Source organism: Rissa tridactyla, chromosome 2 (genome assembly GCF_028500815.1).
Source record: "Rissa tridactyla isolate bRisTri1 chromosome 2, bRisTri1.patW.cur.20221130, whole genome shotgun sequence".
Lineage (NCBI taxonomy): Eukaryota > Metazoa > Chordata > Aves > Charadriiformes > Laridae > Rissa > Rissa tridactyla.
In genome coordinates this window covers 167,211,050-167,228,424 of record NC_071467.1, presented here as the reverse complement: position 1 = coordinate 167,228,424, position 17,375 = coordinate 167,211,050, and the positions used below count along the sequence as shown (strand labels likewise).

Below are 17,375 nucleotides of genomic sequence, written 5' to 3'. Positions count from 1 at the left end.
AAGCGTGGGAGGAGTGGGAGGACGAGGACATACGAGGAAGCAGCGCTCATTTTGCTTGCGTTGAGCTAATCTCAATCCAGACACGGTTTCCAATCCTAAAGCTCGGTCTTATGGCTCCGTTGCTCTGTTCTCCGGCAAACTCGAGTTTTCAGGAGCAGGTTGTGCGTGCGTGTATACAGGGTCAGCCCAGAGGTTCGCATTGCTCTCTTTGATCTGAGAGGAAATGCTTCGTGAAGACTGTAAGAAACGGGGTAAGCGCAGATCAAGCCTTCCATGGTCATACTTCACGAGCACTGTGATGCGCAGTACTTAGGGGCTGCTTTGAACTGGTGAGTTCGTTGCCACCGATAGACCTGCCCCACGCAAACTTGTTAGTGAGTTCCACAGTGTAACACAGTTCTGTGAAAGCAGGTTTTTCAGCCTGCAGCGTAAGGATCACAGAATGGTCGGGGTTGGAAGGGACCTCTGGAGATCATCTAGTGCAACCCCAAAGCAGGATCACCCACAGCAGGTGGCACAGGAACGCGTCCAGGCGGGTTTGGGATGTCTCCAGAGACGGAGACTCCCACACCTCTCTGGGCAGCCTGTGCCAGGCCTCTGCCACCGTCACAGGAAAGAAGTTCCTCCTCATGTTGTGATGGAATTTCCCGTGTCCCAGTTTGTGCCCGTTACCCCTTGTCCTGTCGCTGGGCACCACTGAGAGGAGTCTGGCCCCATCTTCTTGCCGCTTGCCCTTTGGATATTGCTGAGCATGGATGAGATCCCCTCTCAGTGTGCTCTTCTCCAGGCTGAACAGCCCCAGGGCTCTCAGCCTTTCCTCAGCACAGAGATGCTCCAGTCCCTTCATTGTCTTTGTAGCCCTTTGCTGTCCCCTGTCCAGCAGTTCCCTGTCCTTCTTGAACTGGGGAGCCCAGAACTGGACCCAGTGCTCCAGATGCGGCCTCCCCAGCGCAGAGCAGAGTGGGAGGATGACCTCCCTCCACCTGCTGGCCACGCTCTTCTTGATGCCCCCCAGGAGACCATTGACCGCCTTGGTCACAAGGTCCCATTGCTGGCCCATGGGCAACTTGTTGACCACCAGGACTCCCAGGTCCTTCTGCACAGAACTGCTCCCCAGCAGGTCAGCCCCTCACCTGTAGCAGTGCATGGGGTTGTTCCTCCCTCAGTGCAGGACCCTACGCTTGCCCTTGTTGAATTTCATTAGGTGCCTCTCCACCAAGAATTTTGATGACCACTTTTAAATCTGTATTCAAGAAAATAAAGGCTATCTATTTGCTTTTCCTGTACCTCGTATGATCTCCGACATGTAATAAGCTGTCATCCCTTCCGCCATACAGTTTTTCTCCCAGGTACCCTGGTGGCCATTAGTTCTACACCTACATCTCTACTGAGAGTCCACTTCTCTATTTAATATTATTTTGAGGCCAGTGGAAGACTTCAGACTGACCAGGAACCTGCAGCCTGCCAGTGCAGTGAGGCAGGGGCTCAAATTCCCTCCTTGCCTGTGAAACAAAACCAACCCGTTCTTCTGTTCTGGGCTCGAAGGAATAGACTATATTTGCACAAGCAGCCACTGAAGATACAAGCTACTCTTGAAGGACTTTGTGCACAGGTAGATGGAGCAGAAGAATATAATTTTTTTCCTGGAAAGTAACTACTTTCAGTAGAAGTTGTCGGAACGTTTCATAAGTGAAGAGAACAGGGTATCGGTTACCGAAGCGGCCAGATCGATCCCCTTTTCTGTGTGGATTGAGATTGCTGGTGATGCAGGATTTCTTTTCATCTTTGGTGGTTTTTTTTTAATATTTCACCCAGAAAACTGAAATTCAAGCTGCGGTGACTGTAAGTGACACAGGTCATCATGCAACGTCGGGCATGTCACAAGTTCCCACGTCTGCTGCCTGCAAATCAGGGAAAATCCCGACTCCCGGGGCTTGCCCGGCTGCCCTCGTGCAGCTGCGTGTGACGACAGGCTGCGCGTCGGAGCTGAGCTGCCTGCGCCGAGTTCTTACCTGTCGCCAGGCTGGTTTCTGCCTTGGAGGACGGAGAAGAGCGGCTCGCTTCTTCTCTGCCTTCTCTCCTCGTGTTTGAAGCTCCAAGCTGATGTTTCCTAGAAGCTCAGCATTAGCTCCGAATCCAGTACAGAGAGTCTACAAATGGTCAGTTTTAGGCTGCTTGCAAACCCAACGCTGTTTTGTCTCTCGACTCACTTCTAATACTTATGGATTACCATGTCTTTAAGTCTCAGCCCGCGCCTGGCTGTTGCTGTTGGTGACAGTGTTTTCGTGTTGCCTGCCATGCCCTCTCTGCCCACTCCTCATCTCGGAGGGAGCTGGACCAAAACAGATGCACAGATGCCAGCGGCAGTAAAATTCATGCCGCGTCTGCTTAAATCTTCAGTGATCTGCGTTTTATCCGTGGATACGCTTGAGGGCAGGGCTGCCATTCAGGAGGCGCTGGAGGAACGGGCTGGCAGAAGCCTTGCGAAATTCAACGAGGACAAATGCCAAGTCCCATACCTGGGAGGACTAACCCCGAGCAGCAGCTCTGCAGAAAAGACCCTTTGGGTCCTGGTGGGCAGCAAGTCGAGCGTGAGACGGTGGAGACTGGCGGCATCCCAGGCTGTACGAACAGGAGCACAGAGAACAGACTGGGGGATGTGATTATCCTCCCTCTGCTCAGCAGTTGTTAGACCGCATCGGGAGGACTTGGGCCCCCAGTACAAGAAAGGCATGGATAAACTGGAGTTGAGTTCATCAGAGGGCCACCAAAGGTGGTCCAAGGGCTTGAACACTCTCCCCATGGAGAGGCTGAGGGAACCGGGCTTGTTCAGCCTGGGAAGGAGAAGGCTTTGGAGGCACCTACCAGCAGCCCTACAACAGGACAGGACGAAGGGTAACAGTTTAAAACTGCAAGAGGGGAGATTGAGATGAGATGTGAGGCAGAAATTCTTTGCTGTGAGGGTGGTGAGCCCCTGGGCCAGGTTGCCCAGAGAAGCTGTGGCTGCCCCATCCCTGGAAACATTCCAGGCCAGGTTGGACGGGGCTTGGAGCAACCTGGGCTGGTGGGAGGTGTCCCTGCCCAGGGCAGGGGGTGGCACTGGGTGGGCTTTAAGGTCCCTTCCAACTCTAACCATTCCATGTTTCTATGATACCTATGAGGTCATCAAGAAGACAGAGCCAGGCTCTTCAGTGATGTGTGGTGGGACTAAGAGACGTAAGCCGGAACAGGAGAGGAATATAAGGAGGGCAAGCACTGAAGCAGGCTCTATAGAGAGGTGATGATGTCTCTGTTTCTGGTGCTTTCAGAGACCCGTCAGGTCTTGACAAAGCCCTGAGCAACCTGGTCTGACCTCAGAGCTCACCCTGCTTTGAGAGGAGGTTGGACCAGAGACCTCCTGAGGTCCCTTCCAACCCGAGTTATTCTGTGATGGAGAGAACACTTCGGTTCTCTTGCAGCCTCCTGCTGCTGAGGGAGGGGAAGGCGAATGTGCCGCGCTGGGGAACGTCCAACACAACTTGCCTGCAAAAGGGAAACCAGACACTGGAGCTCTCACTGTTTGTGGGACTTGGTCACCTTGAGTTACCCACAAAGGCATGTAACTTTAAGAAACGTCCTGTGTTTCCTCCCTCCTTTAGGCTGTTGAGGGTTCCAAAGGGTGGCTTCAAAACACCGTCACCAAAGCAGAAAATATTTGTCAGTACTGGGGCCAAAGGAGGGGATTAAAGGCTCAAATGTACACAGCTTTTCTGGTTGGCTGCTGCTGCTCTTCTTTAACATATAGTGATGGAAATGCCATGATGTGCGCTGCAGGCCACTCATCAGCGGTGGAGTGCGTCCAGGCATAAATTTTCAGTTTTCCTTTGTAAATGTTTGAGAAATCTGGTGGTTTCTGTGGAGCTTCCCATCTGCCGCTTGCAGGTGTGCTGGTCTTGCTCCTTGTCATCAAACAGCGTCAGGTCGGCATGTGGACCTCTTGCATGACCAGGAGCTCCAATACTACGTTTTCGTGGTTTGATGCTTCAGAATCCCTGTGGATTTAAGGTGGCTCCGGGGCTGTATGAAGACCAGTGGCTGTGGTGTGTTGGATTCTTCTGCACTGGGATCGTTGGTGGCTCTGGTTTCAGAAGCAAGTACTCCCTTATACTGTCGTCCTGCCCTGCTTTTTTTGCAAGGATAGCCCGTTTTTCTCAAAGAGCAGATTATTGGTTTAAAGTACCATGGAACTACGGGCAGAGACGCGCAACCAAGGGCTAGAGAAGCTTCCAAGTGCTTTAGGTATCGAAGGTGAACACCTTCTGGAGAGACGTGGCCGAGCAGGGCACACCTGTGGGGTGAGCAAAGGCACCAGCCAGCAGGGAAGTGGAGCAAGTTCATCTGTTTGTGTTGTGGTTTTTCTTTTCTAACTGTTGTTCGGTAGTTACTCCTTCACGCTCGGAGCTCTTTTCAGTGGTCCCCCTAGCTTTCTCCTTGTGAGCCAGTGCAATTTCCTGGAAAATGGAAGTAACAGGTAGCAACAAAATATTACTTAAAGCTCTTGTTCCAAAGCTGAGCTTAAGTAAGAGTTAATAGTGTTTGTAACGAAGTATTGACTGGGTCCCAAATCCAGAGCTCCCGCTTGCTTGGCTTTAACCGCCGTTGCGGCTGTGATGCTTTTTATGTATGTTCAGAGCCTTTTTTTTTTTTTTTTTGTTTGAGGGTTCTGTCATCACACTTTATTTCACATAATTGCCTGGGGTTTGGGGAGGAATGAGCCCTTCTGAAGGAAGCCTTTACAATCCGTGTCTAATAGCTGCTTTTTCTAACTGAAATACTGTACCTTTATGTAAGTGCGTTAAAGTAAATGTAAGTGGATTATGCAAAATAATCTCCTCAAATGAGGTTTTAAAGCATCAATCAGCAAGTTGTAGGTGTCCGAAGCTGGGCGATTCTAACAGTTCCTTTATGCGGCTGAAACACGAAGTTCTCTCACAGAGCTGATACCCGAGGAAGACTTTATTGGAACCCTCTCTCCCATCAGAATAGGGGGGGTTATAGTGGAAATTTCTTTACAGGCCAATTTTTAGCTGTATGATTTCAGTTCTCCCATTAAATTAATCCATTAAGCTTTGTGGCTGCTCTCTTTCATCAAGTGCTCTTCCTTTGATGCCTCGTTGCTCTTGTGCCGTTTGTTTCCTGCGCCTTCACTGAGATTGCTGTCAAACGCCTTTTTGGTAGGGGTTCACTTAAAATGTTGGGGTTTGACTGCGAGCGTTACCTTCCGCTTGCTGGTGTTTTTGAGAGGTGACAGGTGTCCCGTGGTTCTTCCCGAAGGGAGTGTGTTGACATGGGAGGGATGAAAAGGCGTTTCCTTTGGTGTTTGGAGCGTGTACGGAGCTGCCTGTCGTGCACGAGTCTCTTCTCGCTGCTCGGAGAACAACTAGACTCTTATTTTCCCTCTTCTGATCGCTTCCATGTTTCACGTGAGTCTTGTGTCCCTTTGCTGCTCTTGCAGGTCAGATGCCAGGACCCGGATCGATGATACCTGGACAGCCCATGCCTGGCCGGATGATGCCGAGTGTGTCGGCCAACATCCATCCAGCCAGCGGTGGTCCCCCCCCGCCCGGCATGTCACCCATGTCAGGAAACCTAATTGGACCTCGTGTTCCTCTGGCAGCTCCAAATGGCATGTGTAAGTGGGATCTCCAGCAGAAAACGTTTTTGAATATACCCGGTGTGGCTTTTCTGTCGCTTGCCTTGTTGCTGGAAAAGTCATTGTCGTTGAAACCCCTTTATCTGCTGCAGGAATAATAGGATCTGTGCACGGTGGCAACCAAAGACTGGTGCCAGGGGTGTGCTTGAAGCTTTAAGTGCTTGCCTCCCCTCTAGGCATCCAAACATACTCCATTGTCCTTTATTTTATTTATAACATCCCTTATTTTATTCATAATGACGCTAAGGCTCTGTGGGCATCATCAAAAACCTCTCTCGACTTCACCTGGAAGAATGCACAGTAGAGGTTCAGGAATTCACTTACAGCTAAATCTTTAAATGGTGGGGTTCAGAATATAATTCAGTTCAACAATACATCACTGGAAACTTCACAGTGCGAAATTAAAAAGAGGAAGTCCTAATTAGGAAGAAGGCAAAGGTGTATCGGGAGCGTTCCTTACATGATATAAATACATCTCTAAAAATGAAGCTGATTTATGCCAGCCAAAAGAAAAAAAGCAGCTGAAGTCAGTAGCCACTGTGTGGGTGTTACTTGAATGAGAGTGAGAATGTGGCCAAAGCCAGAAAGCAAAGGAGGAGCTGGCACGGCTGGCGCAGGGTGCTCCGTCACCAATTCCTCAGTAAGTTCGCCCGTATTAGTTGCAGCCTGGGACAAGCTGCTGGTCTGCTTCAGCGCAGCCCAAAAACGTTAACCCCCAAAATGTTATTTGGCGTAAGCGTCATCACACGGGCAGGAACTGTGATGGCTTGTAGTACCTCTCCCAAGAAATAATTGGGAAAAGCCATCCCGTTTTGGCTTCAGCTGAAGGGAGTTGCTGAGGAGTACTGACTCATCGGTGGCATAAGCATGAAATACTCCCATCGGATGCTATTTTTGTTCAGACACTCGCTCCTTATTCTTCTGGTGCTCTGGCTTTCCTTAGTTTTCCTTCTCTTTTTTTCTGAGCCTCTACCGCTGGGAATATCTTATGTCAGGTTGAATTCCTGCTTGCTCTCTTCCCTTATCTTAATTTCTTTCTTTTTTTTTCTCCCCTGCTAAACAAGTCAGTCATGTTCCATTAACATCTCCTCTCGGTGCATGAAAGCTGGCCTTTTGTATCCTCCCTTTCTTTCCTCCTACTTGCTGCATCTGTGGATTCCTCTGCTTTAACCTACATACGCTCTTCAGAGCTTAAGTGCAGGCTCTGTTCATATAAAGTGTATTGTTCCATCTATTTTAAATAGAAAAGAGCCCTAATCTAAAGGCTCGAGCACAGAGCTGGGAGATGAGAAATGCTAATTCCAGCTCTGAAACTTGCTTGCCGTGAACTTTGCCGGCTACACGAGCTGCATGCCTGTCACCTCTTCTGTAAAAACGGGGAATTTTTTTTCCTCTCCCACGCGTTGCGTAGGGGGTGGAAAAGCACAATAAAACGTGCGCTGGAGCTTCCCGTGAAGCATAAGAGGTGGAGAAGCCGCAGGCGTGGCCGTTGCTGGGACATTTCTTGGACAGCCGCATCTCCCGTAGCGTATAGACATCCGGGCGTTTGTGCTGGGTTCCTTTTCCGCGTTCAGCCCCTCCTGCTGTCCTGCTCACTGTTTTCTCTGCTGGTTTACTTTTGCAGATCCCCCTCCTGCGCAGCCGCCTCCACCAGCGGAAGGGGTGACCCCACCTCCGGCAGGAGCCCCCCCGGCCTCAGCCGCTCCCTAAGCAGCCAAGGAAGAAGGAACTTCTACAGCAACGTAGTGGTGACCAAAAAACGAATTCCTCAGTTACCTTCTGTTCCCGTGGGAGGTTTTCACCTCCCGTTGGCCTGCCCCGGTCCCGTGTGTGTGCACATACACACACGTATACACAGCGTCTTTTTTCCCCCCCTCTCCTCGCCGCTCGTAACCTGGCAGTACTTGGCATTCCTTTGGGAAAGCTTTAAATCAAAGATGCCAGTAGTGCCTCCGTGTTGCTGGTGGGAAGTCCTTTGCTCTTTGGTCTGCTTGCCTTTTCAGCGTGTGCTCTGCTCTCTGCTCTGGTTTCTTTCATCTTGGTGTTTTGAGCTTTGGGCTCTCCTGGGGAGAGTAAAAAAAAAAATAAAAAAAAAATTTAAAAAAATCAAGCTTTTAAGGTGGAGGCGTTAACTGAGCTTTAGGATGTAGCACGTGCCCACTCCACCTGTGATTTAATGTTTCGGGTTCTCCAGGTAGATCAAAGCATCAAGATGGGATGCCAAACCAGTGTCGGGAGCAGAGAAGGAAAATAAGGGCGTGCTGTACCACAGAAGGTGCAGGAATGCCAGCCGTGTTCGTTACAGATACCTGATCATTAAGGACAGTAGCTGAGTCCTGGGGCTGCCTCGCTAACTTATTAAAGAAAATATTGATCCAGTGCGAACGAAGCCAGGAGTGAATCAATTGGAATAAAACCACTCAATGGTAGGAGTTTTCTTGCTCCAGTTTTTACCTTTCTTTTGCTTTTGAAGGTGGTAGTTGAACCTTCCCTCTGAGTAGTTTGGTACAGTAGCCAACTGAGGAATTAAAACCATGATTTTTAGTCCCTCTTTTTGGAGCATATACTTTTTACTTTTTAAAATGAACAAAACAGAAAAGAAAAAAAAAAAAAGTAGATAGCGAAGAAGTGCTAGCGTACGGGATTGGGTTGGGATGGCTGGGGTGCGAATGCCAGAACTACCTCCTGCGGACAGCCGAGGTGGGCAGAGGCAGCGACCGGGGGGGATGCGTCTTCAGGACAACTTGCACGTCACCTTCCACTCGCTGACCTTCCGTGGTCTGCAGGGTCGCGGGTAAGGGAACGGCTTCAGCCGACAAATCTCCTTGAGTGAGACCACCAGACCTCCAGACTTGCCAAAACCGCTTGTTTGCTTGTCGTTAGCGACTGCAAAGAATCCTTTGCCGGCCGTGGTTTGGGTTCTCTGTCTTCTCTCTGGCATAAGAGGGTTTTGCAGGTTTTCTTGCCAAAGGTCTGAAGCCTGCTCGCGCATTCAAAGGGTGGCTTTCAGCAACCGAGAGCAAGGTGGTGGTCTGAGGCTTGACTGGGGAGTGATCTCCCAATCTGAAACCCACAGAACCACTTATACCATTAAAAAAAAAAAAAAAAAAAAAAAAAGAAAAAAAGGATTTGCTTTGAAGAGCACTCAGGTGATTGACTCATCGATGTTAACGGTTGAACTTCCCGGGTCCTGAGAGCGCGTGAGCGTGGAGTAACCATTCCTGGGCTTGCCCGCGCATCCGCGGTGGTCTGCAGCCTTGTTACTTCCCGCGCGTAGGAACGCCGCTTCCCACCGTCGAGCTCTGAGAACCCACAGTGCCTAGCAGAGAACGGTCAGGGCCTGCCTGCCTTCCGCCTCCCACAAAAGGAAATTCATCCCCGCCGTCACCTTTCCCTCCAGGGTCTTTGGGGTGAGCATGGGATTTTCTGGTTCAGACCGTAGTCCAGTTTAGAATAACCTCAGGTTGTTTTTAGTGTGATCAACTTCAGATATAAAGGATCCAGATGGAGACTATTTTTTACTGTACTAGTGATGATCCTACAGAGTACCTGAATTCTTGACACTGTTGTGTTTCTGTATAAATAATACATGTGCTGACTTTTTCATCTGATCCTCTGTATAGGGCCGGTTTTATTCCTGCAACGCAGCCACCCAATTTTGTGAAATAAAAGAAAAAAAAAAGTGGTTTTTGTACAAAACTTGTGCCCCTTTGTCTGGAGTCTCCTTTCCCTCCCTGCGCGCTGTGGATGAGCTGAGAACTGTCAATACGATACGGGTCTGTTTTCGGGGCAGCACCTTAACTGCAGTGGGAATTAATACAAAGCCTGAGCTCGTTACCCAGCAGAGCGGGAGACACCAAAGTAACGCAGGTAAGCCAAGGCCCTTCACAGTGCGCTCGGCGATCCGCCGCTTTGGAAAACGGTATTTCGGATTTTAAAAGCTTAATGAACGTGAACGAAGTAAAAACAGCGTTCGAGGCCTAATAGGATTATTTCTGTTTGATTCCTGCTTTCCCACTGTCTCGCCGTGCTGACTTGGACGGGTGCTCACGCTCGCGTTCCCCGTTGAATCACACCCTTGAAAGAAGCGCTCTGAAGTGGCAGATTTGAATAGAGGAGGGCTGGGCACCCTGACCTAGCGGGATCCCACCGTTCCTCTGTTCCCCTGCCAGCTTCGCTGTTAATTGTTTAATTCAGATGACTCTTCAGATCTTTTGTCCTCTCCTGCAGGGCTCCAGGGCCTGCCAGGATAGTTGGCCTTTTTGATTAAACTGAAACCGGGAATCCAATCTGGATTATATTCTAAATGTTCCTGCTGCTTGACCAAGTAAGAGCCTTTTCCCCTGAAGAAGGGTGCTGGTGGCACTTCTTCCCTGAGACCCTAGATGTGTAGTGCCCCCAGCTCCAGGACACCCCACCAAAGTTCCGTCCCCAGTTGGGGTTCCTCCTCCGCTGCCGTGGGAGGTCCCTAGGGCTGGGGTCTTCTGGTGGATGCTCTCTTGGTGGACTCCATAATGGTCCACCTGCTCAGGGCCAGGTAGGGAAGGTGAGGAGCTCCTTGTGCCTTTGCATTCCAGATGTCTTCAGCTAGGCCTGTCCCTTGCGATTGCACCCTTCTCATCCTGCAGCACGGTCAGCCATTGTCACTTTTCCTCCTCTTGTCTTGAAAACCCTTTGCCCAAGGAAGGCAGAGAATGTGGTAGATCATAGTGTCGATTCTTGAACAGTTTTTTTTCTATTTGTGGGGCTTTTTAGGTCTTGGCAATCACAGAAGATGATCTAGTTGGTGATCTGGGTTGACCTGATCCGGTTGAAGATGTCACTGCTCATGGCAGGGGGGTTGGACTAGATGGCCTTTAAATGTCCCTTCCAACCTGAACTGTTCTGTGACTCTTAAGATGGCTGAGGCTGGGCTGTTGTCTTCACAATACCTAAAAGTGGAGTTGAGTGGAGGTCTAGATGCGGTTTTGGACCACGTTTTTGATGTATGATGTTAGATCTCCCACAGCTGGCCTTAGTGGTGGGGTGGGAGCCAGCACCAAAGGGCCGGGGTCACTCCGGCTGCCGGGTCATGGGGTGGCGTGTGGTCAGAGAGAGCAAATTCATTCCCATTCGCAGCTCTGCAATGGGAACGCAGCGAGCTTGAGGGCAAGGGTAGGGCTGGCTTCTGAACGGCACTTCTAAACTGGCTCAGCGTCCACTCCAAAGCTGCAGTAGGGTTCTTTGAGACCAAGATGTCATTCATACCATATCGCAGAAGGGTTAGAGTTGGAAAGGACCTTAAAAATCATCCAGTTGAGCCCCTTGAGGGACTGGAAGGGGCTGGAAGGTCTCCCCGGAGCCTTCTCTTCTCCAGGCTGAACCCCCCCAGCTCTCTCAGCCTGTCCCCACAGCAGAGGGGCTCCAGCCCTCCCAGCAGCTCCGGGGCCTCCTCTGGCCCCGCTCCAACAGCTCCGTGTCTCTCCTGTGCTGAGGCCCCAGCGCTGGAGGCAGCACTGCAGGGGGGTCTCCCCAGAGCGGAGCAGAGGGGCAGAATCCCCCCGCCCTCGCCCTGCTGCCCACGCTGCTGGGGATGCAGCCCAGGCTGCGGGGGGATTCTGGGCTGCCAGCGCACGTGGCCAGCCCATGGCCAGCTTTTGCCCCCCCCCAGCACCCCCAAATTCTTCACCTCGGGGCTGCTCTCCATCCATTCCCCACCCAGCCTGTGCCGGGGGAGGTGGAAGTTTACGTGCTCGGTGCTGAGCCCTTCTACCTTGTCCAAAAAACTTGCTGCTTCTCCTGCTAATAGGCACTGCCGAGGGGGGGGTTTCATCTTGATCGGAATAATTTCATACTGGCCGAGGTGGGAGATGCGGCACGCGGGTCTCTCTCAGCAGGAGGAGCCGCGTTGGCAGGAGGAGCGCTGGAGCAGGCGCAGGCGTTCGCACCCCCCGCCTGCGCTCCTCTCAATTTCCTAATAATATCCGAAAACTCCCCGCGGTGGCTGTGTCCTGTCTGGCGGTACCAGCTCCACCATGTGGTTCCCGAAAAGCTGCTTTTTGTTTGTTTGTTTGTTTGCTCTGGCTGACTTAAAGCCAAAAATACACGTCGGGACACCTAAAAAGTTTGGGGTGCCTAAGTATGCGAGTGCACGGTTGTCCTCTGGACTCCGTTATTTCAATTCCTGTGCTTTTCTCACGAGAAACCGTAAAACGAAGGATTTGGCAAGGCTGGAAACTCCTTTTCAGACTCTGCACCGGATACAATGGAGCTGGGAAATAACCCCACTGGGGGTTGCCAGCCCCCAGCACCCATCCCATGGATTAATCCCCCCTAAATCCCAGTAGGAAAGGCCGTGCCCCAGACGAGGGGCGGCAGCGGGGATCTGGGTGACCTGCCAAGGGCTCGGCTCTGCCGGAGCCGGTCCCTCGCCTGGCTCTCGAGGAACAGTGTCGCTCTTTGTCTGCGCCGGCTCCCGCGTGTGCTGCCGGCATGGGAACGTCTCCGTTCCCTGGAACCTGCTGCCGCTGCCGGGGGTCACGGTGCAGGGACCCTTGTCAGCAGCCCCAGGAGCTCTCGGGCAGCGGGGTGTCACCTGGAGGCTACAACAGGAAACTTTGGGATGATGACTGGGAAGTTTTTTTCCCTGAAATCCCTCATTTTCTGTCCTGATGGGTGATAAAAGCAACCTGGTGTCTGTCAAAACAGGAGTTTTCTAGCAGGGTTTCCGGCTCTGGGATGTTTGATGATGCTGGTGGTCCCCGTGTGTCTGCGCTGAGGTTGCCCACCCGGGTTGGCGTTGCTGAGCCGACCGAGAGCCATGGGGAGCTGCAGAGCTCCGGCGCCTGGCCACCACCCGGTGATCTGCTGGGCGAAGACCTGGACCAGCCGCTTCCACAACGCGGGTTCAGCCCAGGCCCGGCTGGGGACACGGAGGGACGTCTCCTCACTGAGCACTCATCCATGTGCTGTTGGAAGAGCCACCAGATCCCTGCAGGATCCATTCCATGGAAATCCCTCGCCCGTCCCCCCCCAGCACTGGAGACCCAGGAGGTTGTAGAAGACCCATTGAAACGCGGACGGGCTCTGCCCTGGGAGGATGCCCGGCGCAGAGCTGATTTCTGGTTCTCCCTGCTCTAATTTTGGCTTCCCTCTCCCAGATGAAACCCAGCCCCATCCTGAAGGTCATTAAATACCCGTGACCCGTCGTGAGAGGGATAAGGTATGTGTTCACCGCGCCGTGCACCGCCAGGGTTCAGCTCTTCTGCCCTCCCCAGCTTTACTTCTTCATTTTCTGGTGGGTGAAGTGGTGCCTTCGCCCCTTGTCCTTAGCTGTGAAACAGCCGCTTTGATTCATCCTGCTTTCCAGCAGTAATAAAAGCAAAATCTTGAAGATAAAAAGCATTTCTGAATGCTTTTTATGCAAAATCGCATTGCCCTCTTTGCAAAATCGCAAGTATTAAACCGCTTTCTTAAGCCGGGACGGGGAGGTGGGGAAGGTGCCATTGCTCACAGCTGACTTACCCCGGTGCCTGACGGTTTGATTTGTCACTTCTTGCAGGTTCTGTGAACGTTCACAAACACAAAAGGTGGCGGACGCAACTGGTGGGTCCTGGACGCTCGGTCCTGGATGCTCGGTCCTCGGGACGTGATGCTGGGTCCTCGGGACGTGATGCTCAGTCCTGGACGCTCGGTCCTCGGGACGTGATGCTCGGTCCTCGGGGTGTGATGCTGGGTCCTCGGGCCGCGATGCTCGCTCCTCCAGCCACGATGCGGGGTCCTCGGGACGCAGCTCTCTGCTGCCTCTCCTCCCCAAAGCACCTCGGGCCTGTTTTACTCAGGGTTTTTTGCAGCTCAGAGCTGCAGCGGGTGAGTATCAAACCTCTCACGCCTTTTCCCTCTGCAGCCGCGGAGGAGCGTGGCTGGAAAACGGCCGCCGCAGGATGAGCAGGACCCAGGGGCTCTGTCCCTCGATCCACCAGGAGCCGGTGGCCGCTCGGGGACGATGGGCTCTGCCTCCGCCACACCAAATCCTGGAGCCAAACGCACCCGCTCCCTGTGCAGGCCAGGGAAGGGTTTTTTTCGAAGATATCACTTTGCCTTCTCCCTCTGGCCAGAGGTAGGAGAGGGCCTGGAAGGCTCCGGCACCGCAGGGCATGCAGAGGTTGCGGATCCATCTTTACCCCCCAGCATCCTTCCCCGAGCTGCTCCTGCTCGGAGATGGAGCATCCTCGTCCGAGGATGGGAGGGGACGGAGCGGGCAGCCCCAGGAGAGACAAAAGCTGGTGGAGAAGTGCTGGCCCCGGCCCATCCTGTCCCCTGCCCCCTTATCCTGGGGGTCTGGATGCAGCCCGCCGGGGGTCCCTTGTCACAGGAGCGCGGGGAGGAGACAGTTCCTCCGTGCTCAGGGAAGAGGGATGATTCCAGGGAGGTGAGGGTCGGGAGCCCCGTCCTGCGCCTCCCTCCGGCCTCCGTCTGTCCTCATGGCATCCGTGATCCTGATCCGCCCTGTCACCTGTGCCCAGGGGGGTGCCAGAGCAGATCGACCCCCCCCCACACGCTCTCGAGGACGGGAGGAGGAAGAGGAAGGGTTTTTGGGGAGCCCAAGGCAGGGCAGACCCATGAGCAAGCTCAACTCCCAGCTGGACCGGGCAGAGAAGGGATGTGGGGTGAGATCCCTCCCCAGCTGCCTGCCGGACAGACGGACGGAGCTCACACCCATTTCCTCCAGAAATGCCCCAAACGGGCGTTCATTGTCTTTTAACTCATATTAAATATGTTGAGTAACCCCCCCCTAGGAGAACATGCGCCGCTTCCTCCCGAGAGGTGGGAGCTGCCGCTGGATTTTCTTCTGCGAGACTGAATATCTGCCTCCGTCGGTCTGTCCTGCTGCCCCTCCTCCACCCCTCTGCCGCTGCTCCTGCCTCCGACGAAGACAAATCCCGGTGGGTTTGCAGGAAAGGTGGTGGCAGCAGACTGGGGAGCGGGCGCTGCTGGGCTCCGCTGCCTCGGCCGGTCCCGGGTTGAAGGGCAGCGCTGGAGCCCGACGGTGTTAAGGCCTTGCCACGCTCCGCCCGGGGGGGTGCAGGATGGGGGAGGCTCCGGAATTTGTCCCCCGGCTGGGTGTCCCTGCCTGGTGCGTGGCATCGGCCCCCGTCCCTCCTCTCCCTGGAAGAGCAGCTGAGCTTTGCCCACCGAGGGTGGTGAGAGACCCTCGGTGTCCCCCCCCGGCCTCGCTGAGTGCTGGGGGGGCCTGATCCTGAGCGCAGGGATGGGTGCGGGGACTCCACTGGAGGGGTGAAGGCGTGCGAGGAGGTGGGGGCTCCTTCCCTGTGAAGGTGGTCTGCGGGGAAATGTGACGGCCGCCATCCCCCGGGACTGGGGAAGCAGCCTCCGGCCGGGGTGGGGACTGCTGATGCCCCCCCCCGTCCCCCGTGGATCCCGTGGGATCCAGGGCGAGGTCCCTCCTCCCTGTGGCAATACCCCGAGGGGACACCAGTGAGCGAGCGACTGGTTGACCATGGCCGGTGGCCCAGGCGCGGGAGGAGGGTGTCCCCTCGGTGGCAGGGCCAGGAGGGGGGGATGCTCCTGGGTGAGGTGACACGGGCCAGAGCTGCACAGCCCCAGCAGAGAGGAGGAGCTGGGGCCCCGGGACGCCGACGCGGGGGGGTCCCGAGGGCTGGTGGAGTCTCCATCCATGGAGATATCCAAGACGGGACCAGACGTGGTCTTGGGCAACCTGCTGCAGGTGGCCCTGGGTGAGCAGGGCTTGGCCCAGGTGGTCTCCGGGGGTCCCTGCCCGTCCCACGAGCTTCCTGCGCCCAGGAGTTACCGCGTGGGTTTAGCGACCGCCAACCGCTTCAGCACGACCCCCTTGAGCCCCCACGTCTATGGGGCAGGGCTTCGGGTGCGGGTTGGGTGCTGCTGCCCTGCCCGGCCTCCATCCCCCTGCCCCGCGGGGCGTCCCCAGCGCCGGCCCCGGCCCCAGGATCCCACCCGAGCCTCTTGCTGCGATGGTGGGGACCCGACGGAGGGACCCCCGGGCAACGTGTGGGACCCCGATGCCTCTTCCCGACCCTTTTTCCCCGTCCATCCTGGCGGCCCCGCGGCTGGTCCCCTTGGAAACGCATCCCGGGGCGGAAGCGTGGGGAATATTAAACAGCTGCAGCCCCTTCAATCCCCCTTTGAGCGGGGACAGAGCGGGGCTTGTTCCCGGCGCGGGGAGCTCGGCCAGGCACGGCGGCTGGGGGGGAGAGGGGACCCCCAGCCCCACCGTCGTCCCGCGGCCCCATACGTGCCCCATGGCTGACATGGGTCCCAGGCAGGGGCTGGGGGGCACCAAAATGTGCTCCCCCGGGAGCTCCCGCTGCTCCCCAGGACCACCGGCCCTGCCCCGAGCATCCTTCCCCGGCGCGGGATGCGGGATCACCATGGCTGGAGCGTTCCGCGGCCGTGACCTTGGAAAGCCCCAGGAGGGGCTCGAGGTGGCCACGGGGCAAGTGGTGCAGGGGGCAGGGGCTGGCAAAGGGGCCCCCCTGGTGCAGCTGGGGGTGTCCCCGCTACGTGGTTGTCCCCGACACGTGTCCCCCTGCTGTGGTGGGGTTCAGGGCGACGATGGGCTGGGTGTCCCCCGCGTTGGTGGTGGCACCCGCGAGGTTTAGGTGCTGCCCCAGCTCTGTGTCCCCCCCCCCCATCCCTACGTGGCTTCAGGCAGCGTGAAGGCTACGGGGGGGGGGGTGTCCCTGGGGGTCTCGGGGGTCCCTCCGCGCCTGTGCACCCCCCCAGCCCGTGGGAGGGAGCTGGGTTGGTGGCACCCACGTGGGTGGGTGACGGGTGATGGAGGCCGTGGTGGCACCCGGTGGCCTCTGGACCAGTTTGGTACTGGGGAGCGGCACCGCAGCCTGGTGGGGATGCCCCCCCACCCGTGCAGGAGCAGTTTTGAGGGGGAGGGTGGGGGGTGTCAGCAAGGGATCCCAGTGCTGGGGGGGAGCAAAGTTTTTTGGGGGGTCAATGAGGAATCCCAGTGCTGGGGGGGTGCTGATGGGGGGGGTCCCAGTGCAGGGATGCCCCCCCACACACAAGAGCAGCATTCCAACAAGGAATGCTGGTGGGGGTGCAGGGGAAGCATTTTGGGGGGGGGGGGGGTGTCAATGAGGAATCCTGGTGCTGGCTGGGGATGCTGGGGGGGGTCCCAGTGCTGGGGCAGAGATGGCCCCCCCCACCATGGAGGAGCAGTTTCGGGGGGATGGGCGTCAGTGACAGGTCCTGGTGGGGGTGCAGGGGGAGCAGTTTGGGGGGGGTCAATAAGGAAACCCAGTGCTGGTTGGGGCTGCTGGGGGGGGGTCCTGGTGCAGAGGTGCCCCCCCCACCCCCCATGGAGGAGCAGGTGGGGGGGGGGCAGTCAGTGAGAGATCCTGATGCTGGGGGGGGTCGGAGGGGGGTCCTGATGCAGGGATGCCCCCCCATACAGGAGCAGACTTTGGGGGGGGGGGGGGTGTCAGTGAAGAATCTTGGTGCTGGGGGGGGTGCAGGGGGGTCCCGGGGCTGGTGCAGGGTTCCCCCCCTGCCCCGCAGCAGCAGATGTGGGGGGGGGGGGGGTCAATAAGGAATCGTGGTGCTGGCTGGGGGGGGAGTTGCAGGGGGATTCTAGAGCAAGGATCCGCCCGGGCAGGAGCAGTTTTGGGGGGGGGGTCAGCGAGGAATC

General features: G+C 55.5%; 1 protein-coding gene across 2 annotated transcripts in view; it reads left to right on the top strand.

Moving 5' to 3' along the window:
- SMARCC1 (SWI/SNF related, matrix associated, actin dependent regulator of chromatin subfamily c member 1) overlaps nt 1-7,787 on the top strand; it is a 97,271-nt gene extending 89,484 nt beyond the window's left edge. For both annotated transcript variants that reach the window (XM_054190314.1, XM_054190313.1), the window contains exons 27-28: nt 5,495-5,671; nt 7,317-7,787. In XM_054190314.1, the coding sequence (XP_054046289.1) occupies nt 5,495-5,671; nt 7,317-7,402 (263 nt within the window). In that variant the 3' untranslated portion in view covers nt 7,403-7,787. The remainder of the gene's footprint in view (nt 1-5,494; nt 5,672-7,316) is intronic.
- The last annotated feature ends 9,588 nt before the right edge of the window (nt 7,788-17,375 follow it).